The sequence below is a fragment of the Hyaena hyaena genome, unplaced genomic scaffold, assembly GCF_003009895.1.
Source record: "Hyaena hyaena isolate Hyena2069 unplaced genomic scaffold, ASM300989v1 scaffold_373, whole genome shotgun sequence".
Classification (NCBI taxonomy): domain Eukaryota; kingdom Metazoa; phylum Chordata; class Mammalia; order Carnivora; family Hyaenidae; genus Hyaena; species Hyaena hyaena.
The window spans coordinates 1,657,987-1,685,105 of NW_024081005.1; the positions used below are offsets into that span (position 1 = coordinate 1,657,987).

General features: G+C 37.3%; 1 protein-coding gene across 3 annotated transcripts in view; it reads right to left on the reverse strand.

The window, feature by feature from the left end:
• The window catches only part of KLHL8 (kelch like family member 8), a 43,115-nt gene extending 23,510 nt beyond the window's left edge, over positions 1-19,605 (reverse strand). For 2 of the 3 annotated variants that reach the window (XM_039250577.1, XM_039250575.1), the window contains exons 1-3: positions 19,396-19,605; positions 15,251-15,345; positions 6,669-7,034 (exon numbers count right to left, since the gene is read on the reverse strand). In XM_039250577.1, the coding sequence (XP_039106508.1) occupies positions 6,669-6,881 (213 nt within the window). In that variant the 5' untranslated portion in view covers positions 6,882-7,034; positions 15,251-15,345; positions 19,396-19,605. Of the gene's footprint in view, positions 1-6,668; positions 7,035-12,518; positions 12,537-15,250; positions 15,346-19,395 lie in introns of those variants that run through there. The other variant, XM_039250576.1, reaches the window with a different exon arrangement.
• Positions 19,606-27,119: the final 7,514 nt, after the last annotated feature.

Consider the following 27,119-nt stretch of genomic DNA (forward strand, 5'->3'; position numbering starts at 1 on the left):
GCCTCTTAATACTTTCTTAAAATTTGGTCATTCTGGCAACTATTCTTTTGTGAACTAGTTGTTTTTACATAGGTTCACTTTGCTTCTAAGTATTAATTGTAAAATGCCATCAATATAGATTGTTACAAATAATTTATAAACACATACAATTGTTTTTAAATAATTAAACTAAAGTGTATTAGTTTGAGATGCTTATGCCACTTACTAATTCAAAATAAGTGTTTGAGAACTATATTGAAATAAAATGCAGAAGACAATGAAACAGAAATTGAGTAGAAGAAAAAAATCCATATGCCCAAGTCTTTGATGATTGTTTAGAAGCTATATTCTAATTTCTCAGTTTTAATTCCTTATAATTTTGTCCTTTTAACTTCTTAGCTATTCTTTTCTATAATCCACCAATTTTAATCAGTTTCAATAGCCAAAATAGTGTTTAATAGCCAACTTCAAGAGGGGTTAGATGTACAAGACTCAAGATATTTTGCCTTACTTGTAGTGAATTATCACATTATAATGTCTAGCCACATTCACTGTTCTACAATCTTGGTTAATCTTACTATATTCATTAAAAAAAACCTAAACAGGGGCGCCTGGGTGGCTTAGTCGGTTAAGCATCCGACTTTCGCTTGGGTCATGATCTCGCGGTTCGTGGGTTCGAGCCCCGCGTCAGGCTCTGTGCTGACTGCCAGCTCAGAGCCTGGAGCCTGTTTCAGAGTCTGTATCTCCCTATCTCTCTGACCCTCCCCTGTTCACGCTGTCTCTCTCTGTCTCTTCTAGAAATAAATAAAAATATTAAAAAAAAACCCTGCACAATAATATCCTAAAATAGGTAACATTTTAGGGGTCAAATAAACAAGAATCTACTAATATAAATATTTAAATACATCTGAGCAACATGAAAAAACTCAAAATATAAATTTATTACTTGACTGTCAGAAAGATGAACATTTATTAGACTGCTTAACATAGAATGCTTAAGTGTTAAATACAGAATCACCTCTCTCTCAAAAATCTCATTTCATTAGATTATGTCTGCCTTCTGATCAGGAGTTATTTGTTCCATTTCTAAGGGTAATAATTTTATCATTTCTACCTCTTAGAAGTATGATACTATAATGCAGTTCACATATTTTGTTTCCCTGCAGTCTTTCAGAGTGCTTATTCTTACCTGGTCATTTGAAAGTTTGACACCAAAAACTGATAACACAATCTTGAAAATATTTATTAAAACCCTATAGGGGCACCTGGGTGGCTAAGTCCGTTAAGCGTCCGACGTTGGCTCAGTTCATGATCTCGCAGTTTGTGAGTTCAAGCCCCACGTCGGTCTCTGTGCTGACAGCTCAGAGCCTGGAACCTGCTTCGAATTTTGTTGTCTGTCTCTTTCTCTACCCCTCCCCTGCTTTTGCTCTGTCTCTGTCACTCTCTCACAAAAATAAACATAAAGAATTTTTTAAAATAAAATCCTATAAATATTTTAAAAAATCACAGAAACATGTATATTCAAAAAAAAGAAGCCATTTAAATAATATGAATAAAACATACTCAGTAGAGGGATCAACAGGTGATGTAGGGGCTTTCCTTCCTCTAATAATTTGTTAACCTCTTCAAGTAAAATTAACTATGATCTTTAATAAAAATAATTAATTTCCTCAAACTACCATAAAGGAGTAGAAGCATCTTTGTAATCTTTTGTTGATCTAGAACATATAATTTAAGCACGAGTGCTATGCAACCTCTGCAAGACAAATTCCCGTCCTTTATCCAACCAAATTGTTGCCCTTAAGAAAGCTTCCCCCCTATATAATTTTAGAACTGCTACTGGATATATTATTTAAAATGTTTTCACTGGGACACTTAGGTGGCTCAGTCAGTTAAGCGACAAACTCTTGATTTTGACTCCAGTCATGATCCCGGGGTTGTGGGATCAAGCCCCATGTGAGGCTCCATGCTGGAAGCAGGGCTTGCTTAGGATTCCCTCTCTCCCTCTGACTCTCCCCTGCTCATTCTCTCTCTCTCTCTCTCTCTAAATAAACATCTAAAAAATAAATTAAACATAAAATGTTACCCCTAATAAACAAAATAATATATAAGAAAGTTTTACCTCACCCTGGAATGACCTCAAGATAATCTATTCTGTGTAGCCTTTCCGGTCATCTTTCAGGCATAATTCATAGATCCTCTCCTGTCCTGCCATAAAAATAACACAAAAATGATCACTAAATTATAGTTAGGTGTGTATGTGCCTTTCTCTGGATAAATTTCAAATACCCTCCAGGCAAGAACAGAATATTACTCAAATTTATTTATAATCTCCATATACTAGGGTAGGGCCTTAGTAAGTATCTGCTAAATAAACTTATTTTTTTTTTTTTAACAAATAGTTTATTGTCAAATTAGTTTCCACATAACACTCAGTGCTCATCCCCACAAGTGTCCTCCTCCATGCCCATCCCCCCCTCCCCCCCACATCCATCAGTCCTCAGTTTTTGTCAGCATTCAAGAGTCTCTCATGGTTTGCCTCTCTCCCTTTCCCCCACTATTTCCCCCTTCTTCTCCCCCTTGTTCCTCCGTCAAGTTCCTCCTAATCCTCCTATACGTGCAAACATACGATATTTGTCCTTCTCTGCCTGACTTATTTCGCTCAGCATAACACCCTCAAGGTCCATCCATGTTGCTACACATGGCCAGATTTCATTGTTTCTCATTGCCATGTAGTATTCCATGGTATAGATAAACCACATCTTCTTGATCCATTCATCTGTTGATGGACACTTAGGCTCTTTCCATGTTTTAGCTATTGTGGAGAGTGCTGCTATGAACATTGGGGTACATGTGCTCCTATGCCTCAGCATTTCTGTATCCCTTGGGTAAATTCCTAGCAGTGCTATTGCTGGGTCATAGGGGAGTTCCATTGTTAGTTTCCTGAGGAACCTCCACACTGTTTTCCAGAGGGGCTGTACCAGTTTACATTCCCACCAACAGTGTAGGAGGGTGCCCGTTTCTCCACAACCTCGCCAGCATCTAGAGTTCTCTGATTTGCTCATTTTAGCCACTCTGACTGGCGTGAGGTGGTATCTCAGTGTGGTTTTGATTTGTATTTCCCTGATGAGGAGGGATGCTGAGCAACGTTTCATGTGTCTGTTGGCCATCTGGATGTCCTCTTTGGAGAAGTGTCTGTTCATGTCTTCTGCCCATTTCTTCACTGGGTTGTTTGTTTTTCGGGCGTGTAGTTTGGTGAGTTCCTTATAGATTCTGGATATTAACCCTTTATCTGATATGTCATTTGCAACTATCTTTTCCCATTCCGTTGGTTGCCTATTAATTTTCTGGGTTGTTTCCTTGGCTGTGCAGAAGCTTTTAATCTTGATGAGGACCCAATCATTTATTTTTGCTCTTGATTCTCTTGCTTTTGGGGATGTGTCAAGTAAGAAGTTGCTGCGGTGGAGGTCAAGGAGGTTGTTTCCTGCTTTCTCCTCTAGGGTGTTGATAGTTTCCTGTCTCAAGTTCAGGTCCTTTATCCATTTTGAGGTGATTTTTGTGCATGGTGTGAGAAAATGATCTAGTTTCATTCTTCTGCATGTTGCTGTCCAATTCTCCCAACACCATCTGTTAAAAAGGCTGTCTTTTTTCCATTGGATATTCTTTCCTGCTTTGTCAAAGATCAATTGGCTGTATACTTTTGGGTCCACTTCTGAGTTCTCAATTCTGTTCCATTGGTCTAGGTGTCTGTGTAACAATACCATACTGTCTTGATGACGACAGCTTTGTAGTAGAGGCTAAAGTCTGGGATGGTGATACCTCCCGTTTTGGTTTTATTTTTCAGTATTACTTTGGCTATTCGGGGTCTTTTGTGGTTCCATACAAATTTTTGGATAGTTTGTTCTAGTTTTGAGAAGGATGCTGGTGCAATTTTGATTGGAATTGCATTGAATGTGTAGAGTGCTTTAGGTAGTAATGACATCTTAACTATATTTATTCTTCCTATCCATGAGCATGGAATGTTTTTCCATTTCTTTGTGTCTTCTTCAATTTCCTTCATAAGTTTTCTATAGCTTTCATCATACAGATCTCTTGTATCCTTGGTTAGGTTTATTCCGAGGTATTTTATGGTTTTTTGTGCAATTGTGAATGGGATCAGTTTCTTGATTTCTCTTTCTGTTGTTTCATCATTGGTGTATAAAAATGCAACCGATTTCTGTACGTTGATTTTGTACCCTAAACTTATTTTTTTGTTTCTAATAGTGCTCACTTTGGAATTTTTTTTTCATTTTGGAATTTTAAAATTGGCGAATGACCTTATATATGAAGAATAATATAAATTTGGATAACTGTTTTTTTAAAAAAAGATTTTCTTTTTAAGTAACCTCTACACCCAACACAGGGCTCTAACTTACAACTCTGAGATCAAGAGTTGCACACTCCACCGACTGAGCCAGCTGGGCGCCCCAATAACTGTCTTTATCTAAAATGTCTGCCTTCAAAGCAATAATGATCAAAGGAAACATACTTATTTTTAAAAAGGCAATGACTTTATATTACAGAATAATCTTCAAGGTTATATGAATATAAAAAGTGAAATTTATGTTAAACAGGGCATTATGAATTATCTGTAATCCTATTTGACTTAATTGTTCTATGATAGTTAAATTCTGTGTTGAAGAAATGCTGAATTAGAATTGAGAAACAAATCCAATAACAGACCTGTTAAAAGATTAAGTTGTAATAGTTTCTAATGAGTAGGAATAGAATATACTATAGCAGAATTACCTGATATCCCTGGAATTATTATAGTACTATATACATAACGATCCAAAGAGCTGATATTTATTATTATGTACTCAGCACTGCCATAAGGACTCTACTTGTATCAATTCACTTATTCCTTACAAAAACCTAATCATCACTCTTCATTTTACAGATGAAAAAATAAAAATGATAATCCCTTTAAATTAATGAAGTGTTTCTCATTCCTAAATGATCTGTCACTGTTTATTTTTTAATTGTTTTCATGTTTGTTTATTTTGAAAGAGAGAGAGAGCGAGAGAGAGACAGCGAACAAGCAGGGGAGGGGAAGAAAGAGAGAAAGAGAAAGAATGCCAAGCAGGCTCTGACCCTCCCAGGGCAGAGCCCAATGTGGGGCTCAATTTCATGAACCACCTGGTCATAACCTGAGCTGAAATCAAGAGTTGGATGCTTAACCAACTGTGCCACCCAGGCTCCCCTGTCACTGTCTAAAACATAGTATTTTAGTTTTCAACCGCTGACTCTTTGAAAGTTTTTATTTCAATCTATTGCTTAAGCTACATAATAAACAAAGTTATGAGTTTAATTCTTACTTGCCCTAAAATGGCTATATCCCCTATTTTTCACTTAACATTTATATGCACTATGTTATATATTCTAAAATTCAATTATAAAATTTATAAAATCAATACTCTATTTTCCATTTGCTGAATGATAATTAACTGAATTCAAACAATCTATTTTACATTTTTTATTTTTGTTAAAGCCAGTATGGGTCACTGAATTTCACACCAGGGTTAAAAATTAGAGCAATGGCATAAAATTAAAACATAATATACATACAGAACAAAAAAACTTGAGTGTTCCTACATGGTTAAATTTCACACAGAGCTAAAATTATATAATGGTTTTCTTCTCACTATCTAGGGTCTATAAATCATAAAGACAGTAAGGAAAAAATACAGCTCATTTATTCATGGTATAATACTATATATTCTCAGACATTCTGGACCTAAAATTCAAAGCTTATGCTTTCAGTTTATAAACTCCTATTGAGTATCCTCTGATCTGATTCTTCAAGTATGATTTCAATCCCTATGACTCAGCTTTAAAAATCTGTCTGATCAAGAGCAGAAAGCAAAATCTAAGAGATCCCAAACTGGCAAATCATATATGGAAAATGCTGCATGGATGCATATACATCATCAAAAAATTTTTTAATATTACACTGAGATATAGAAATGGTAAGAGTACTTTAAACAACTAATGAGGAACAATTAGAAAATGAGTTCTTCCACACTGCTTTATTACTTTTCCAATTTTACTAAAACTGTCTTGTGCAACAGAATAACATGATAACATATGGTCTACAGACCACAGACTTAAAATTTACCACACTTTTTTATCTAAGTCTAAATATATTCTACTTCATTATCAGGTATATAGAACTTCACTTAAGAGACAATTGTTATAAAGTAGAGACTAAATTACCAGACTAGGAACATGTACTAAAATACAAGTGCAGCTGAGTAAACAACCAAGGATTCCTAACTTCTAACTTACATCAAGAGTAAGTGAATAGCTCAGTATTTTAAATACATAAAAAAAGCTTACTGGTCAACAGCAATTTATTAATTTCACTAATAATAATTATTTGTTGTTTTAAGATCCAAAATTCTCAGAAGTTAAATTAACTATGAAATAATGAATATTAACAATTAATTAGTACAATAATTTTACCTTATCCTAATCCTCCTCTACTTACCTTCCTTAAATCTTTTCCCCTTCAACAAAAAAGGATTGAGACTAAAATTCTGACTATAACAAGTAAGTATGGTACCAAAAATTTGCCTTGTGTGGTTATAAACTCTCATTTTTCATAATACAACTTAAGGAGTTTGAAAAAGAAGACAAGACAGTCTCACCTTTAGTGTGACATCACACAGTTCTCCATTTTCATAAAATCGAAGAAGGGAACCATGAAAATCTTTCCAAGCTTCATTAGCTTCAAAGATAAAAGAGTCTTCTCCATCACCATCAGTAACTGAAGACCTATTCTTTATTTGCTGGTGCTGCTGCCTTTTCCCCTTTGTGCAGTGATTCCTAGCTTGTTTTGCATTCACAGATTCTGAAGCCATTTGCAACACTCTTCTTTTAATATAGCTCTCTTCTCAAACATTCCATTTATTCTCTTAAAAAGTGTGCAGAGGAAGTAGAAGGTAGATGCAGTCCACTAACCTTCAAACATTTTTCAAAACCCACTCAAATTGCCATTGTCCAATTGGCTGAGACTGAAAAATAAACAGCAAAACACATAAAAACAAACTAAAAAGTATCATTAGTAATTACAGTTTACCAAAGCTACATTTATAAAATGACCACATAAATTACTACTTAAAAAAGAACAAGTAACTTTGCAGCCCTATGCTAAATGTCATAATAATTACCTCATCTAATTATTTCAGTGAAGGAACACCTTTAAACTCTAATTTGAAAATTCTGGGAAAATGGTGGAAGAGAAGTAGCAGGAATCTGTCTTCCCCACCAAGGCAAAAATTGTACTGGCAGAATCAAACTGTGGAGTCTGTCAAGGGCTTTCAAAGAAAGACTGAAATGTTTAATTTTGTCAACTTCAGCTCTTAAATACAGTAGCAGCTGTGCGTCCCTACATCCTCAGTTAGGTGTCAAATAAGCAGCTGTGTGCATGCTCCTGGAGCAGCTTACACAATGTTCAGGAGTTGGGGTGGGCAAAAAGGACTTTGTCCTCCAAGTATCAGGGATCTCTGCTGAATGCTGACTACTGCTTCTGATCACAGAAGCGCAGACAAAGAGGTGGATAGTCATTGTTAATACACCTCCACATACTGTTGCACCCCCTCTTAGCTGAAGTGCCTTGCAGAGAATTTAAAAGGCTCATGCCCTTCCTCCTCAGTCTTTTTGTTTGTTTGTTCTCCCCTTCTACTTTTCACAGTTAAGACAATAAAAAACATGAGTATATACAAGGAAAATTAGGAAGTGACAATGTGTGCCAAGGGAAATGCTAAGAAAAGACCTGAGAACACCTTAAATTATATACCTCAGTCTGATTTTCAGCACAGAGATGGCTTACAACAATCAAAAAGAACAAAAACAAAAAAAAGCAGACCTTAAAGAATCAGATTAATCTGGACACTAATTTACAGAATTACTACATTATAGATTCAAAAGCCCAGTGTTCAACAATGAAACAGGGAAATATGACCCATTCAAAAGGTGCAGTTGGTGGAGTACAATAAACTGTACTGAAAAGGAACTAATGGAATTTATAGTAAAGACTTTAAAGCAACTCTCTTAAAGATGCTCAAAGAACTAAAAATGTAAAGAGAATCAGGAAAACAACCAATACTGTCAAAAATGAAAAAGAAAAACTAGATAGAAACCAAAAAGAGTTTCTGGAAGTAAAAAGAATAATAATTGAAATATCCTCTAACAGAAATAGGACATTAGTTAAAACTAAGGAAATATGGATGGCTCTGTCAGTTAAGCATCCTACTCTTGACCTTAGCTCAGGTCTTGGTCTCAGGGTTATGAGTTGGGAGTTCTGTGTTGGGCTCTGCATTGGGCATGGAGCTTATTTAAAAAATCAAAAACAAACAAAAATCTGAGAAAATCTGAATGAAGTATGGGGGGTTAATTAATAATGTATCATACTGGTTCATTAACTTTAACAAATGTACCAATTTAATGAAAGATGTTAATAAAAGGGGAAAGTGAATGGTGGGTTTACAGGAATAACTCTAAAAACACTTTAAATGTAAAACCTTAAACAATGACAATATGATAATGACAAATGGATAGACATATATGTCAATAGAACACAGTTCAGAAACAGGCGTTGACGTACTGTTAGGCTACTACTGACCTTCTGATGATACATCAGGAGGATCATCTGTTTCTGAACAGCAGCTGACCTCACAAAATTGAAACCATAGAAAATGAAATTACGGATAAGGTGGGTGGGAGACTACTGTACTGAGACCTACAAATCTTGCCTGGAGTAGAACAGCTCCCATTAACCAATCACTGTGCCCCTATCATCCCTATACACCTACTAAGAGCAATGCTGCCAGATTTATCTAGCTCTCAGTGTCAATTCCAAACTGTTTTATCTACATAGTTCAAATTGCTTCTTCTGGCATTCAAAGCCAAGCCCTCCTTGCTCTGATTCCAGTCTTTTCCTCCATTAAATTTGGACATAAAGTAGGGGAAGGGAGGGGGAAAACCTACTTATTAAATCACCATGTGTCACATACTTTGCCAGAAGTCTTACACATACTCTCATTTAAGCACCACAATTACATTATAGATGGCCTTAACATCCCTGACTTGCCCAAAATCACACAGGTAGAATATGGGAGCCAGGATTTCAATTCAGCTGATTAAGCCCGCTATTTTTCTACTACATCAGACTTCACTATTTCATTTTTCTCAAATATATGTGTAAGTACTTAAGCTATTTCTTTTGAGGGAATGATGTGTAGGCCAAACTTAAACAATGTTTCTGAATTGCATGAAGCCTTCTCTAAATTCTCCCAATGGGTTATGATCACCCTTCTGTGAATCTACATAGTACACTGTACTTCTCTGACTTTATTCCTTTTGTGTTTTAGACTTGTCTGCTCAATACAATGTTAACTCTTAGAGTATCTTAATATCTATGTATCTTGCCCACATAAGCCTGGGTCATAAGTGATTGAGTTAACATGATTTTTGTTGGCTGTATGTTTTCCCCCCAGTATAAAGAACAGGCTCAACTCTTCATTGCTGGTTAGGCCAGTGAGTCTTCCATCATCCAGAACTTTCATCATACCATAATTTGTGCCCAAGAGTCGGAATATTCTGATGGCAAGTATTACTGATATCTTACTTCTCAACTTCACTAGTTTATGTAACAGGATTCAAAACTATCATACACATTTTCCCTTATATCAAACCACTCTAGCTTCTGTTTAAAGGCTTAATTTATTATTGCCACAAAACTTCCTTTGTCAGAGGGCTGCTTTATGAAAAGGGCATTATAAATATTCATTTTTATAAAATCATTCTTACATTTGACATCAGATTTGGGTAAGACACAAAAGCTCAAAATCTTTCTATACCAAATTCTTTTAAAATGGTCTATTCAAAGAACACAGTGCCCTTAATTTAAATATATATATATATAATAAAATAGGAAGACAAAATCAGGAAAGGAATATTTACCCTACAACACTTCACTTCTCCAAGGAAGTTAGCAGACTTTAAGACTTATAAAGACTATATGTTAGTATTAAGTGAAAAGTAAATCTCAATCTAAACTCTATAACCCAAAATGTTAAAAAAAAAAAAAATGTACTTAGATTCTGACACTTCAGGAGAAAAAAATAAGATACTACTCCTTCCCCAAATATATTAAGAGATTAAAAACAGAAAAAAGGAGATGACCCATGGAGGTCTGTTTCTATCACACCATACTGTGTTAATCCTACTGAAGCAGGTAAGAAATGAGACAATTTTCTGTTCCTCTAAATGCTAGTAAAGTCATTATCAATCCAGAAAATAGGAAGTTCTGAAAAAAAAGTATTTCAAACAGAAGCAGATGGTTTTACTGGTTGGATGCAGAGAATATATAACTAATGTGTTTTTACATGTAAACACAACTCAATAAATTACAACAAACACAGTAAAAGCATAAAGGCATTACATTAAGTCACTCTATTTTCTTTTTTCTAACTTATTTGCACTTACAATCTACATGTACTATCAATATATAATAATGTTATGCAGAACACTATATTCATACTGTATTATTCTTATAACTAAAGTCTTTGTAGGCAAAAAGTGACTTTTACACTACATATTAATCAGAACAGTACTAAGTAGAAAGAGGAACTCCAAATGGCACTTTGAAGAACTTCTCTATAGTAACTATTGCTATATAAGGAGCATAGTGCTATTAGACTCATTCTTCTTTTGTTTTTAAAACTGAAGTACAGTTGACATATACATTATATTACTTTCAAGTATAAAACACAGTGATTCAACAGTTCCACGGATTATGCAATGTTCACCACAATAAGTGTAGATACGTCACCTACAAAATTATCACAATATTATTATATTTTCTATGCTGTACTTTTCATTCCTGATTTACTTGATAACTGGAAGTTTATACCTCTTGATCCCCTTCATCTGTTTCACCAATCTCCCACCTACCTCACCTCTGGCAACCTCTAACTTGTTCTCTTTACTTAAGAGTCTGTTTAGCTTTTTTGTTTGTTCATTTGTTTTTTAGATTCCACATAAAAGTGAAATCATATAGTATTTGTATTTTTCTGATTGACTGTACTTAACATAATACCCTCTATGCCTATCCATGTTGTTGCAGATGGCCAAGATTTTGTTCTTTTTCATAGCTAATATTCCACTGTATTTATATACCACATCTTTACTGATGGACACTTGGGTTGCTTCCCTATTATAAATAATGCTAATAATAACAATAGGGTGCATAGGTATTTCCATTTTTAATTTTTCTGAGAAACTTCTATACTGTTTTCCATAGTGGCTACACCAATTTACATTACCAACAATACATAAGAGTTCTCTTTTCTTCATATCCTTGCCAGGACTTGTTATTTCTAGTCTTTTTGCTAATGACCATTCTGACAGGTGTGAGGTGATACCGCATTGTGGTTTTGATTTGCATTTCCCTGATGGTTAGTAATGTTGAGCATCTTTTCATGTGCCTGTTGGCTATCTCTATACTTTCTTTGGATAAATATCTATTCAAGTCCTCTGTTTGTTTTTCATATATGACCTGTATTGTGTTGAGGTATGTTCCCTCTAAACCCACCTTGTTGTGTTTTTAACTTGAGTGAATACTGTACTTTGTTAAATGCTTTTTCTGCATCTATGAAGAGAATCATGGTTTTTTTTCTTTCCTCCTGTTAATGTGATGTATCACATTGAGTTGTGACTACTGAACTATTCTTGCATCCCTGGAATAATCCCACTTAATAGTGGTGCATGTCCTTTTCATGTATTGTTGAATTCTGTTTACTAATATTTTGTTGAGGACTTTTCCATCTATGCTCGCCAGAGATAATGGCCTATATGTACATTTTCCTTTTTTTGGTGTCTTTGGTTTTGGTATCAGAATAATCCTGGCTTGATAAAATAAATTTGGAAGCACTCCTTCCTCTTCTATTTTTTTGAATAATTTTATAAGAATAGGTACTAATTCTTCTCCAAATGCATGGTAGAATTCACCTTGGAAACCATAGGTTCCTAGACTTTTGTTTGTTGGGGGTTTGATTACCAATTCAGTTTCGTTACTAGTAATCAATCTATTCAGATTTTCTATTTCTTAATTCAGTTTTGGAAAATTATGTTTCTAGAAATTTATGCTTTCATCTAAGTTGTCCAATTTGTTGGCATATTATTTTTCATAGTTGTCTATTACAATCCTTTATATTTCTATGGTGTTGTAGTAACTTCTCTTTCATTTCCGCTTTTATATATTTAAGTCCTCTTCTTTTTCTTCCTGATAAGCCTAGCTAAAGGTTTTCAAAGAACCAGTCCTCAGTTTCATTGATCATTTTGCCTTTATTAAGAGCATTTTATTTCTTCTCTGATCTTTGTTACTTTTTTCCTTCTACTAATTTTGGGCTTTGCTCTTTTTCTAGTTCCTTTAGGTATACAGTTAAATTGTTTGAGATTTTTCTTGTTTCTTGAGGTAGGACTTTGCCACCCACTAGAGTATTTGAACCATTGTGATTCTATTCTCATTTGTCTCCATGTATTTATTTCCTCTTTGATTTCTTCAATGACCACTAGTTATTCAGTAGCTTGTGGTTCTGCTTCCGTGTTTGTGTTTTTTTCCAGTTTTTTTCCCCCCTGTACTGATTTCTAGTTTCATACCACTGTGATGAGAAAAGATGCTTGCTTCTTAAATGTACTGAGACTTGAATTAATTGAATTCATTCAATTAATGAATGATTACAAAAATTTCTATTTACTATAGAGAAATCTGTGGAGGAAAATTAGGAAACATAAATTGAAAGTGGGCCACAGAAATTTATAGACTGGGACATACAAAGTATATTCCCAAAAGTTCCTCAAATTTTAAGAATAAAAAAGAAATGACTAAATATTTACTATTACAGCTAGCATGCCTGTTTTAACTAGGTTAAATATTCTTATAGGTCAGGGCACCTGGGTGGCTCAATGGGTTAAACATCCAACTCTTGATTTCAGCTCAGGTCATGATTTCACAGTTTGTGGGTTCAAGCCCTCTATCAGGCTCCATGCTGACAGTGCAAAGTCTGCCTGAGATTCTCCTTCTCCCTCTCTGTCTCTCCCCTGCACACTCTCTCTCTCAGAAATTAAGAAACTTAAAAAATATATATTCTTATAGTCATAAACATTTTACAATGCTTTAAAGTCCCTTATATAATGACCATAAGGTACAGCTATTGATTTTAGAACTTAAAAAGAGGTAGCATGTGGCACCTGGAGGGCTCAGTCAGAAGAGCATGGGACTCCTGATTTCAGGATTGTGAGTTTGAGCCCCGTGTTGGGTAGAGAGATTGCTTAAATGAATAAATAAATTAAAACTTTTAAAAAGATAAAAATAAAAAGAGATAACATGATGTAGCAGGAATAACACTGAGTTAGGTATCAAGATAACTGGATTTTAACTAGATACATTTTGGGGAAGTTACCTAATCTCTCCAAGTCTCAGTTTCTTCATTTATAAAAAGAAGATGATTGGGCAGGTCACAGATCATCAATCTGTTTTCATAAAGGACCAAATAGTAAATATTTTAGGCTCGGTGAGTCATACAGTCTCTTTCATGACCACTCAACCATGCCATTATAGTATGAAAGCAGCAAGAAACAATACATAGGGAACTGAGTGTGGCTGTGTTCCAATAAAACTTTATTTACAAAAGTGAAAACAAGTTGAGTATGACCTCTCAGACCCTAGTTTTAGGTAATCACTGTTTCTTTCTAAACTATGAGAGTACTTTTCTTGTATTTAAAATTCCTTAAGCTGTGGCTTAGATTTTTAGAAAAATCTGTCAGCAATGTCTAACACAAGGCACATAAACTAGTGATTAACAGCAGACCTTAGGATCAGTTTTGAAATTCTCTATTAGCTGTCAGCCTTGGGCATGTCACTTAGAATCACTCTGAGCCTCAGCTTTCTTGAAGTTTGTTGTGAAGTTTAAATGAAGTAATAATAATATAAAATGTTTAACCCTATATTTAGTTTACAATCGGCATTCAATAAATGAACATTATTACTTTCATAAATTATGTGATCCTGAGTCCTTAGGAACACAATACTCCAACATTTTTTCCAGCAAACAAATAAAATATGCTTTATAATAATCTACATGCAGATGCATTTTTCATTACAGCAAAAGATAATCAGAACTGGCTATATTACCCTAAGTCTTCCCTACTGTTGTTCTTTCAAGGACAACAGTCAGCTTTGAGTGCTATCTACTTATTAGCTGTATGACCTCGGTTAAGTTATATAATCTTTCATTAGCCTCAGTTTTTTCATCTGTAAAAACGTAGAAAATAATAGTACTAACTTTATAGAATTGTTATAATAATTAAATGACTTAATAAAATGTCTGGGACATAAACTATACAAGTAACTGCTATTATTTGAGCTAGATATTTAACATTTGTTCATTTCAGTCCTTGGGACAACCCAAAGAGTATTATTCCTATATTGAGAGTTGTGGATAATGAAGTTCAGAGAAGCTAAGAAAGCTACCCAAGGTCACAAAGCTATTATGTGTCAATGCCCAAGATTCAACATAGGCTTGCCTGACTACAAAGCCAGAAGTCTTACCACAAGGTCAAAGATGACGTTAACTGTATCTTTGTATGGTATATACAAATTACTTTATAAGAAGTAAAACAGAGTATTAATAATTATTTTCCCATACAGGAAATGTTTTTGAAATTTTTAAAGTTCGACAGTAAGAGAATACACATAAAATCAATGATCTTAAAATGATAGTTTTCCCATAGGTAAAATTTTTGCTGAAATGATCTCTCTTTGTTTTATATCCTATTAATTTAACTCAAGTTTTCATTATTAAAGTAATAAGCAATCCTTGCATTAAAATAGCTAAAGATGCAGCATAGTGGCTTATCTTGTGCATGCAAAGTACTATGCAAATGCTAGCATTCACCTTGAATTGATCTTTGAAATTTATATAAACCTCTCAAACTAATTTTATTAAGAAGCAAACCTAGAGATTCAAACACAGGTCAGTTACTTTATTCTATAAATTCCCAAGAACTGGTTTACAACTTGAACTTTGAAACATTTTCCAATTCAAATGAAAATACTGACCAATAGCAAAAGGAAAAAGTAAAAAAGATCTCAAGGAGAAAAGCAAAAGGTATTACTCTGCAGCATACGTTTCTTCTTAAGTTTATGCTCCAACACTTAACTCACCTCCTACTCTTCAGGCCTTGTGAATGTTCCTTGTAACTGATCCAGAAACAGAAGTTGCTTCACACTGTAGAGCCTCGGAGCGCAGCAACCTAACACTTAAAAAGAAAAATAGGGCAGTTTGATATAGCTTACTTCCAAACTCTATTACAAGAATGAACCCAAACTTAGAACTCTAACCTAACTCTAAAATTCCCCAAATGCAAGTAAGATTAATTTTACATGTTATAAACTAAAATTATAAATTATAATCTAATCTATATAATCTAAATAATCTGTCAATTTCTTGAAAAATCACAAATGAATTCTTTCTAAACCAGCAAAGTCAAAATAACCATCAATTAGGATTTAATAAAACCTTACACTCTATGCTATACAAGAAGAAACATTATATAACAACAAATATCTAATCTGGAAGGCAAAATTCTTAATTTTCTTTAGCATTTGGTGGTCTGTTGAGAAAAGAAAAAATGTTCAAATTTTAAATAAGGAAACCAAATTATCTTTTAGCATTTCAAAATAATATTCTAACATACTGAATCGTATTAGGGTATCATTCCTTGGGAACTATCCTACTGCCCATCAATACTGGAGGAGAGGGGCACCTGGACGGACTCAGTCCATTAAGCCTCCAATGACATCAGTTTAAGTCATGATCTTCTTGTTCCGTAGATTCGAGCACTGTGCTGACAGCTCAAAACCTGGAGCCTGCTTTGGATTCTGTGTCTCCCTCTCTCTGACTCTCCCTGCTTGTGCTCGCTTGCTCTCTTTCTCTCTCTCTCTCAAAAATAAGTAATAAACATTAAGGGAGGAGAGGAATGGGCAGTATCTGCCTAATAACAATGGATCAATCAGTGGTGTCATCGCCACATAAAAAAAGCAGCACTATTATTTATATGAACATACTATATCATAAATATCAACTACTAGTTCCGGAAGAAAAACAGGCACTCATGTGCTTCAAAAATTACCTTTCTTAGCACTGGGTGTTATATGGAAACCAATCTGACAATAAACTATAATTTAAAAAATTACCTTAAAAAAAGAAAAAAAAACGTAGTATTAAAAATAATCTACAAAATGTTTAGTAAACAAGCCTGCCTAGATAACTGATCCTAAAAGTTCTCAGAACCTTTGTGGGGGAAGAGGGGGGCGGTTAATGAACCCCTTTTGAACATCTATTAAAAGCTAGGGGTCTTTTCCCCAGAAAGTACAGATATACAGAGTTCATACACTCTGGGAAGACTATTTATGGACACCCTCATAGATCTAGGTTAAGAACCAGCAAGATGAAGAAATTTTCCCAAGGCACTTTTGATTCTCCTCCATAATTTTATCTGACTCCTAAAACTAAATCTCTGACTCATCTAACTAAATCATTCACAACCAGACAATAAACTCTCATGTACAAACATTAAAAAAAAGTTTGATAGTATTAAGCAACATTCACCTGAAAATAAACTATATTGGCAGCATTTAAATTTTTTTTTTTAATGTTTTTATTTATTTCTAGGAGAGAGAGAGAAAGCGTGAGCAGGGGAGGGTCAGAGAGAGAGGGAGTCACAGACTGAAACAGGCTCCAGGCTCCGAGCTGGCAGTCAGCACAGAGCCCGATGCAGGGCTCGAACCCACGAACCGCGAGATCATGACCTAAGCGAAAGTCGGACGCTTAACCGACTAAGCCACCCAGGCGCCCCTATATTGGCAGCATTTAAAAAAAACAGCATCTAACTAATGATATCAATAAACATTATAGTGTATTATATGACAGTTCATAAAATGATTTCACATTATAACACTTAATACGTTATACCCCTTTTACATATAAGGAAATAATGGTTACTTTTGTTATTCTGTGAAGAATTTCTTGTTCTTCATCTCTTTAATTCTTAATATACAAAAACAAAACTAACTGTTGAAAATTTAAACATAAGAAATCAAAAGTTTAAACACCCAATTTTTTTAAAACACAAATACTATTTGAAATTAATTTTTAGGATGTTCAAAATATTTCTTGTAATCTTTTTTATTTTTTTTTAAGTTTATTTATTTAAAGAGAGAGTGGGTGTGTAAGCGAGAAAGGAACAGAGAGAGGAGAGAATCCCAAGCGGGCTTTTTCCAAATCAACTCTGAGCTCCGTGTGGGGGTCCATCCCACCAACTAGCAAGATCATGACCTCAGCCAAGATCAAGATGGAGAGAGTCCCACGTTTAACCCACCCAGGCGCCCCACCCGTGTAATCTTTTTTGAAATAACAATACTCATGTTTACATTCTCTACAACTCTTAAAAGTTCTTGATTTTTTTTTTTTAAAGTGTTATTTGTCTAAACCCATAGAATATACAACATTAAGAGTGAGCCCTACTTAAACTACAGACTTGGGTGATAATGATCTGTCCATATAGATTCATCAATTCTAACAAAAGTACGATTCCCACATGGGAATTTTGATAGTGAGGGAGGCTGTGCATATGTGGAGCAGGGCAGGAGGCATATGGAGGCAGAGGGTACATGGGAAATTTGTACCTTACTCAGTTTTGCTATGAAGGTAAAACTGCCCTAAATATAAACTCTTTTGAAAAAGGAGTGGGTGGGTGTGTCAAAATTTACCTGGCTTTCTTAGCAAATGAGGAGACACTGTTTTCTAAAAATTACCCAGACTGTGAATTAGGTTTCCTGCCAAAATAGAAAACATGCAATTATTACAGAATATATTATCATTAAAAAAAAAAAACACAGTAAGAGCACGCTTATCAAATGCTAAAACAATGTTTTAAATGTTAATATGAAATTAAACGCATAAGTGAGTACGGTGATCTTAAGATTCCTTTTATATTTGTGTTCATATTATTTGATATTTTCAAAGGCAATGTACAAAGGGACTAAAAGTTTGAAGTGGGTCATGGGTTTGACTGACAAACTACAGAGTTGTTTAGGAAGAAGGGAACGCAGCAGCCAATGAAAAAAGCCACCGCCAAGCAGAGGTCCTCTGTTCTCCCAAGTCCACCCTCTGCCAGAGTCAGGATTCAAGGGAGATGGAGAAAGCGTTTCCACATTGACTGAGAATGAACAACAGCAAACGTCAAACAATTATCAACTTGCATAAAAGAAAAATAATGGGGGGATAAAAGTGCAACCAGCAAATAAAATACTTTAGTCAACCCAGGTTTTTCAAGAAGCTTTCCCCAAAGTATCCTCCCAAGGTGGTAACTAACGTTAGCATAGGGTAAAGGGCCAAAAACAGTTATGCTATTATAACGGATAAAAGGCAATACGGAGAAAGGTTCAATTTCCTACGAAAAGTCATCGGATTCAACGCTGCCAAGTGGTAAAATACGTAAAAGGCTTTTCACATCCAGGCGCGCAAACGCTACGACTGTGCAAATTCAGTAAAGGGCAAACCCCGGGCTAGAAAACTCCCAACTATGTAGACAAATCGCCCTCCCTGAGGAAACCGGCACGTTAAACAAGCCCAGAAGCGAGTCGAAGGAAGAAAGAGCTGGTTCTGGCGCAGTGAAACAAACTCCACGGAGCGGCTGCGTCTTCGGAAAGGGGCTTCGGTTACTGGTGTCCCATCAGGAGGCACTCTTCCATTAGGGTCTCCACTGCCGAGGAAGGGACATCTGGCGCGAGCAGCAACCCCCCACCCAGTACCAGCAGGTCCCAACGGACAGCGAGCCGCTCCGGCGGGCCAGCCCCGGGCGGGCTGCGCGTCCCCACGCCGCAGGGCGGGTAGACAGCCCACCTGCCGCGCACCCACAGGCCGGCCGCCCTCACCGCTACTGCTCCCCCCTTGCACCCCACCAAGCACCTGCGTGTCCGTCTCTTCCTCGAAAGACCCAGGGAGCGAGCCAAGGGGCCACCGACGGGGCTGACAGAGCCAGAGGCTTGGGATGTCCTCGAGGAAATACGACCCCGTTCCTCCCGCCAACCGGAGCTACAGAAAACGTGCAGCTGCTTAATGGGGCCCCAAACCCTCTCAGCTGTGGAGTTGGTAGTTACTGCTCGCAGGGCTGGAGTTGCCCGGAGCTAGAAGCGCAAGCCCGAGCCGCGTAACGATTTAGGGTTGGGTTAAGGGAGGGCTCAGCTTGAACCGACAGCACCGCACAAAGGAAGAGAGGAGTGAGGGGGGGAAGAAGCGCGGCTACCTCGATCCTCCGCTGGTCCCTCCGCTCGGCTCCTCCCGGCCTCGCCAAGGATGCAGCCGCGCAACCAGGCTCGCGCAACCCAGCGTCTGCCCGCAGCACCTAGCGGCGCCGCACTCGACCCGCGCGAGCACCCGACGGACGCGCGCCCTCCTGCGCGGCCCCGCAGAGCCCCGGCAGGCGCCCGGCGTCCTCTCGGCTCGGCCCCGAGAACTGCGGCCTCTGGGGTGGCGAGAGGAGCGCGCGCTGAGGCATGCGCACAGCACTCTGGGAGGTGTGGTTTCTGGTTACCTCCCCCGGGTGCCCGCCCCCCACCGCGTCCTCCCCGCCCCCGCTCGCTCGTGGGCGGTGGGAGTATTCAGGCGACTGTCTCTGTGGTGCTGCTGGGGGGGCGGGGTAGGTAGACGAAGGCGTAAGGGACGTCGTCCAAACAGCTCTAGGTAGGACGCCGCCTAAATAATTCTGGAGTTTTAAAAAAAAAAAAAATAATAATAATTCTGGAGTTTTCCATTTGTTACACTTCCACGGCCATGCAAAATTTAGTTTCTTTTTACATCCACAAACTCCCCTGGTGTGCCTTGGGTATTCTTGGGGTTTATACCTCTTCTGTAAAAACGGTGGGGGGAGATGATGAGGACTTCCGTTTTGATTCCTAAGGAAGTTTCTCCACACGTTCTGCACGGGAAATACACGGCAGCTTGTGTTTATAAATACAGACCCACAGTTTATAAACCTAAGGAAGCAGTTAACTGACCTAAGCACACGCTGCCAAAAACCATTGCAAGTAAAAGTGATGTTGAAAGCAAGCAATTTTTCAATAAACTCCATGGAATGTAGAGGTGGGAGATGAAGAGAGAGCAAAGAAAAAAATATTAAAGGATATTCTCCCAATATGCCTTTTGTTAGAACAACCTCAAGATTTTACAACCCCAGAAATCTATTTCAGAATAAGTTTAACTCTAGGTACATTTCTCAATATTACACATAGGTTTGTATTGACTTTGCTAGAAAAAGAGCTTTTTAAAAAAATATATCATGTAAAAACCCAAAAATGACTACTTGAATATGAAATTTCATTTCTAGAAAAAAAATCACCTTTTTACATAACAAAAATTAAATAAATAATCCAATAATCTTTAAGATTTTAAAATATTTCTCTTTAGAGCATTATATTTTACAAATTTAATGTCAATGACCTTAGGAAAATAGAGTAAGACCAGTTTTAAAGCGTACACACTAAGAGCCCCCGGGCGGCTCAGGCAGTTAAGCAAACCACAGTTGATACCATGCCTCAGGCTCTATGTTGACAGTGTGTAACCTGCTTAGGATTCTCTCTGGCTCTCTCCCTGCTCGCATTCCCCCCCCACCCTCTGTCTCTCCCACCCCCTCTCTCTCTCACAAATAAAAATAAAGTGTATACACACACAATTATAAAACTTGTCTGGAAGCATGATGTAATACAATATATATTTAACAAAACAGGGGGAGTTGGGTGGGTGAGTCGGTGAAGCATCCCACTTCCACTCAGGTCATGAAATCGCAGTTCCTGGGTTCCAGCCCCACACTGAGCTCTGTGCTGACAGCTCAGAGCCTAGAGTCTGCTTCAGATTCTGTGTGTGTCTCTCTCTGCCCTTCCCCTGCTGGCACTCTGTCTCTCAAAAATAAACATTAAAAAATATTTTTAATAAATAAATAAACCATGTTCTAATAGAATTTCTTCTATAATAAGAACTTTTCTTTTTAATCAGGTATACTATATCTCCTAAAAGAAATGTTCATAGGGGAAGCCTGACTGGTTCAGTTGGTAGAGCATGTGACTCTTGATCTCAGGGTCATGAGTTTAAGACCCCTGTTTAGTGCTTACTTAAAATAATAAAAATGAAATAAAAAATGCTTATATAGCAGAGCTGTTTTCTCTGCTGAATATACAAAGCAATATACTACCTGTAGTTACTAATTACATCAAAGAATTATACCCAAAATTTCAATACTCTTATTTATTTATTTATTCAGAAATATTTATTGAGTATTTACTATATGCCAGACACTGAGCCAGAAAATGGGAAATACACAGTGAACAAAACTAAATAGTCCCTGTACTCCTGGAGACATGAGATCTAGTGGAGGAAACAGAAAATGAGCAGAGAAATCAAAAGGTATGTATAAAGTGACAAAGGGAATGGGGAACACACAAAGTACACCAATCTAGAGCTTTTTGTTGGGAGAGGAGAATCACACAAAAAATCTGAAAATTAAATAAAATTCTCAAAACAAATGTCAATAAACTAGGGGTAGTGGGAAGAGAGTCGCTCCCTAAAAAATAATATATCCACAGCAGTGCTCTCAATTATTTTAACAATATATATATCTCACAAAACAAGATATACCTTTGAGGGGGTTCAGGACTACTAACCCAAAATACAGCACATTGGCATATTGAATAAAGCTGAAGGAATTTGAGAAAAACTGCAGAAGGAGGAAGGTCACTCTGCACCTCACCCTCTCATCTTTCTTCCCTGAAAGAGTTCATAAAACTGCGATGTACAGCAAAACTAAAAGGCAAACTGACAGAATGGGAGACGATATTTGCAAATGGCATATCAGATAAAGGGTTGGTATCCAAAATGTATAAAGAATTTGTCAAACTTAACATGCAAAAAACAAATAATCCATGAAGAAATGGACAAAAGACATGAATAGATACTTCTCCAAAGAAGACATCCAGATGGCCAACTGACACATGAAAAAATGATCAACATTACTTACCATCAGGGAAATACAAATCAAAACCACAATGAGATACCACCTCACATCCATCAGAATGGCTAATATTAACAACTCAGGCAACAACAGATGTTGGGGAGGATGTGGAGAAAGAGAATCTCTTTTTCACTGCCAGTGGGAATGCAAACTGGTGCAGCTACTCTGGAAAACAATATGGCATTCTTCAAAAAATTAGAAATAGAACTACCCTACAACCCAGCGATTGCACTACTAGGTATTTATCCAAGGGCTACAGGTGTGCTGTTTCCAAGGGGCACATGTACCCCAATGTTCATAGCAGCAGTATCGATAATAGCTGAAGTATGGAAAGAGCCCAAATATCCACTGATGGATGAATGGATAAAGAAGATGTAGTGTGTGTATATGTGTATACACACACATACACACACACACACACACACACACACAACGGAGTATTACTCAGCAATCAAAAAGAATGAAATCTTGCCATTTGTTACTACGTGGATGGAACTAGACAGTATTATGCTAAGCAAAATTAGAGAAAGACAAATATCATATGACTTCACTCATATGAGGACTTTAAGACACAGAATGGATGAACACAAGGGAAGAGAAGCAAAGATTGTAGGGAAACAGGGAAGGGGACAAAACATAAGAGACTCTTAAATATGGAGAACAAACAGAGGGTTCTGGGAGGGGTTGTGGGAGGGGGAATGGGCTAAATGGGTAAAGGGCATTAAATCTACTCCTGAAATCATTGTTATACTATATGCTAACTAACATGGTTGTAAATTTTAAAAATAAATAAATAAACAAACAAATAAACAAACAAAACTGCCACGTAATAGGTGCCTTCTCTGTACCAGGAGGAGAGAAAACATTTTAATCACCAGAAATGTAATTTAGAGTGGAGAAGGCTACATAAACAAACCTTGTTAGGGGCACCTGGGTAGCTCAGTCAGTTAGCATCCCACTCTCGGCTTTGGCTCAGGTCATGATCTCCTGGTTCCCTGAATTCAAGGCCCCAAATCAGACTCCATGCTACTAGCATGGAGCCTGCTTGGGATTCTCTGTCTCCTTTGCTCTCTGCCCCTTACCCCCCTCATGCTGTCCTTGTCTTTCTCAAAGTAAATAAACTTAAAAAAAAATTTTTTTTAACCTTGTTAAACTTACCCTTATCTTCCTAGTTACTTCTTCACTCTTTAATACCCATAGCCCAAATTCCTTGTCAATTTGTCACAAATGTATTACTTCTTTGTTCAAAAGGTATAAAAGCTTCCTGCTCCAGTCACTTCTTCCGGTCTTCATTATGAAGACTCCCGTATACATGTAAAAATTCATTCATTCCTGTTCATCTGTCTTTGTCAGTTTAATTTTCAGACCCAGCCAGGGATCCTAGGAGGGTCAAGGAAAACTCTTTCCTCCCTGTAACTTTAACCTAAAGAAAAGAACACATATTTCCTAAATCTGATAAGGAATATCTTTAGCTTTTATTGATTCCTCTGTAGCTCCATTTGAGAATAAACAGCACTGGCCCTAATAAGTAAAGATCTTTCATTAGATACTCCTTCCTTCCTTAAATCCCACAAAGTCATAAATTAAAACTGGAAAAGATCTGATTTTTGTTGGCTCATTGTCTGTTGTACTTTGGTCTGAATAAATCACAGTTTTAACCTTGATGGATATTTGCATTTTAACCTAAAGTAGAAGGCATCTTTATCTCTAATCCTGAAATAAAATGCTTTATAATCTCCAAAAGAATTTCAGATGTGGCCTGCAGAGGGATTTGGAAAGATTAACAAAAAGGACAATTTGTATCTTCATTTGCAGTGGAAACAAAACCTGCAGCCAGCCACAGTTCCTAGAGAGCTGCCGGTCTATGAAAAGTTCCTTAAAAAGCCTGAATACCACTAGCAGGACCACCTCCCCCTGCCCAAGTGCAAGCCCAGAGTCACTGGCTTGCACTTTCTTGTCATTCTTCCACCCCTATCTTATCGCCTCTTTCACAGCCAAACTTTATTGTGGTGCTTTAACTTCCCTTAATAACTATCATTTCCTCCTGCCTTCTCCCCGACAATACACTAGATGGCTACGTTTTCTGGCTTTCACCCAGTGGCCCAGCTTATGCTATTTTAATTTATGACAGTTCTAACCGCCATTACCCTTGCCAATAATCTGTCTAAACCTTTGCTAACTAAGTATTAGATAAAAGCACTGAATGGAATTTGGGGGATGGCTGCTTAAAGGGAATTGATTCACCTGGGAAAATCCTCCCATCCTCTCTTTTCCTGGAAGTAATAGCTTGAGTTCTAATCACTCCTCAGCCTTTTGCTAAGATCAAGTGTAGTGATAGCTTGAGTTCTAGCAGCCATCTTGGACCAAGAGGCTCTTTGAGTTATAAATAGGATGGCGAATGACAGAGGGGCCTGAGTCCTTGATGACCACTGAACCACCAAAACGGTCTCACCATAGGACTCAAGGAGTGTTAATTTCTAGTTGCAAAAAAAATATCAGTATGTGAGAAACAAAACGTAGCTGCTTCCAAATTTTGGAACTGCCACAGAGACCTGCCCAGGCTTGCAGGCTTTCTTTCCTTATTAATTAGCAACTTAAGACTGCTTTTTCAATGAGTCAGTAGAGAAAGATGGTACAACAGTCAGGGGCCAAGAAGAGATGAGCAGATGAAAACCACCAATAAAAACAATAAACAAGGTTGAGTAATCAGACAGCGGATGTACAACGGATGTAAATTACCTCACTAGGTGGTGACCATTTCTCATAGAAACTTTAAGACAATACTTTGAGGTTATCACTTTGCAATCTTTTGTAGATGATGTAATTCTTTCCCTTTAATAGTAGCTGGCTGTTCTGTAACCCTTCTGCACCATATAACATCCTTACACAAGATGGTCCAGAAAGAAGCTCAAATTTCAGAGCCTCTCTGTAAGTAATTGTCTTTGGGAGTTTACAAGCCAACATTGAACAAGAGAAATTGTTATAAGTTCATTTGTTTTTTAAGGAAGCAGAACCAGAACTTTTGGCCAATTTCCTCAGAGGCAAACTGGATTACTAGTAGAATAGTCTGTTGTTCAGCCTAGTTGGAAGGTTTCAGTTACTACTTTTATCACTGGCTGAAAGCTTGTATCATAGAAGACCAGCGGGTAATTGGATATGTGCCTACCTACTGGAGGTACCCACAAAAAGCCTTCCTTTATGTTCACAACTGTTGAGTAGAAAACAAATGAGGCCAAAGAGAGCTCAGGATACAGAATATGAGATGACCTTTGCTGCATGCTCTTTGGCAAACAGCCATTTACATGTCATTCAAGAATATTTAAACTTCACTCAGAATGTTATCTTCAGATCTGTAGTATCATGTTTCCTTAAAGGGGTGCCTGAGTGGCTCAGTCACATAAGCGTCCAACTCTTGATTTTGGCTCAGGTCATGGTCTCACATTTCATGAGTTGGAGCTCTGTGTTGGGCTCTAAGCTGATGGTATGGAGCCTACCTGGGATTCTCTCTCTCTCTTTCTCTCTCTCTCTCCCCTTTCCTGCATACATGCGTTCACCCACCCACCTACACTCTCTCTCTCTCTCAAAATAAATAAACGTAAAAAAAAGAAAAATATTTCAAAAGAAAATGTCCATCTTCCCTACTTCTACTTTGCAACATGAACCCTTTCATCAAGTTCTGTCAAACATTTCACTCTTCTCTCAACAAAGCCTCTTCTCATCCTTTCAGTCAAGCAGCTGACAGAAAACTCATGGTGTGTTTGAGGAGCAATTTGAAATTTAATGAAGGTATGAAAAGGCTCTACATTCTAGGAAAAGCTCCTCAGAACAGTGCAGCATCCCTGAGCTAGCAAGAGAGTAGTTGCTCTTGCTAGCAAGAGAGTAGCAAGAGAGTAGAGAGGAGAGAAAGCTGTGTGTAGAGGCCCTCCTGACTGCAAGAAAGACTCAATAAAGGAAAGCAGCCAATTTGTGGTAACCCTGCAAGAAGGAAGTTGGGATAGATACCTCTTGTCCTTCTCTTTGACCTCAAGGCACAGACCCTCCCAAAGGCAGATGCTGGAAACCAGAGGACAAGGAAGTCTGTTAATTTTGTCCAAAAGGTCAGCTTTTCTGGCACCAAGCAGGATAGAGACAATGGGAAGATAGATAATCAGCACACCTGCTATTACACCTTTGTTCGTGCTGGGCTTATCACCTAGAATGCTCTTATTGTCAATTGTAATGTAATCCTCTGGTCTGGCCTATGATTCAGTGTATGACCTACTTTTTAAATATGGAAATGCCTCTCCTCAGCATTTTATGTATATTATTGGTACTAACACTTAACTATATACATCTTTATTACCACTTTGAAGTGTCACATGTATATACATATTCCATTCTATTGTAAGCTCGGTGGACCAGAATTTATGACTTACACTTTTTTTTTAACGTTTATTTATTTTTGAGGGGAGGGGCAGAGGCTGTCGGTGGAGTTGGGGTGGGGAGACAGAGGATCTGAAGCAGGCTCTTTGCTGACAGCAGTGAGCCCGATACAGGGCTTGAATTCACGAACTGTGAGATCGTGACCTGAGCAGATGCTCAACTGATTGGGCTACCCAGGCACCCCAAATTACACTTCTTTTCTATTTCCACAGCATCTAACAGTGTTCAGCACAGACCAGTTAAAACAAACTACAGACTTTTTAATCCTCTCCCTCTTTTTATCATCATCACACCCTACTTACCCCTTCATATTATACCTTCATATTATTATGTATGTAGTCAATGGGGGAAAAATCATTCAAAGTCAATATTGGAAAGAAGGAAATATCTAGATGTTAGGATTTTTACATACTTTGTCAGTAGAGGTGTTCTTGAAATTGGGCAGGTGGAACCTAGGCTTCCCTATGCAGACATCTGTGACTCTTAGCTGAGGGTTTGTTTTTGTTTTTGTTTTGTCTGCCTGACTACCCAAAGGCAAGGGAGGC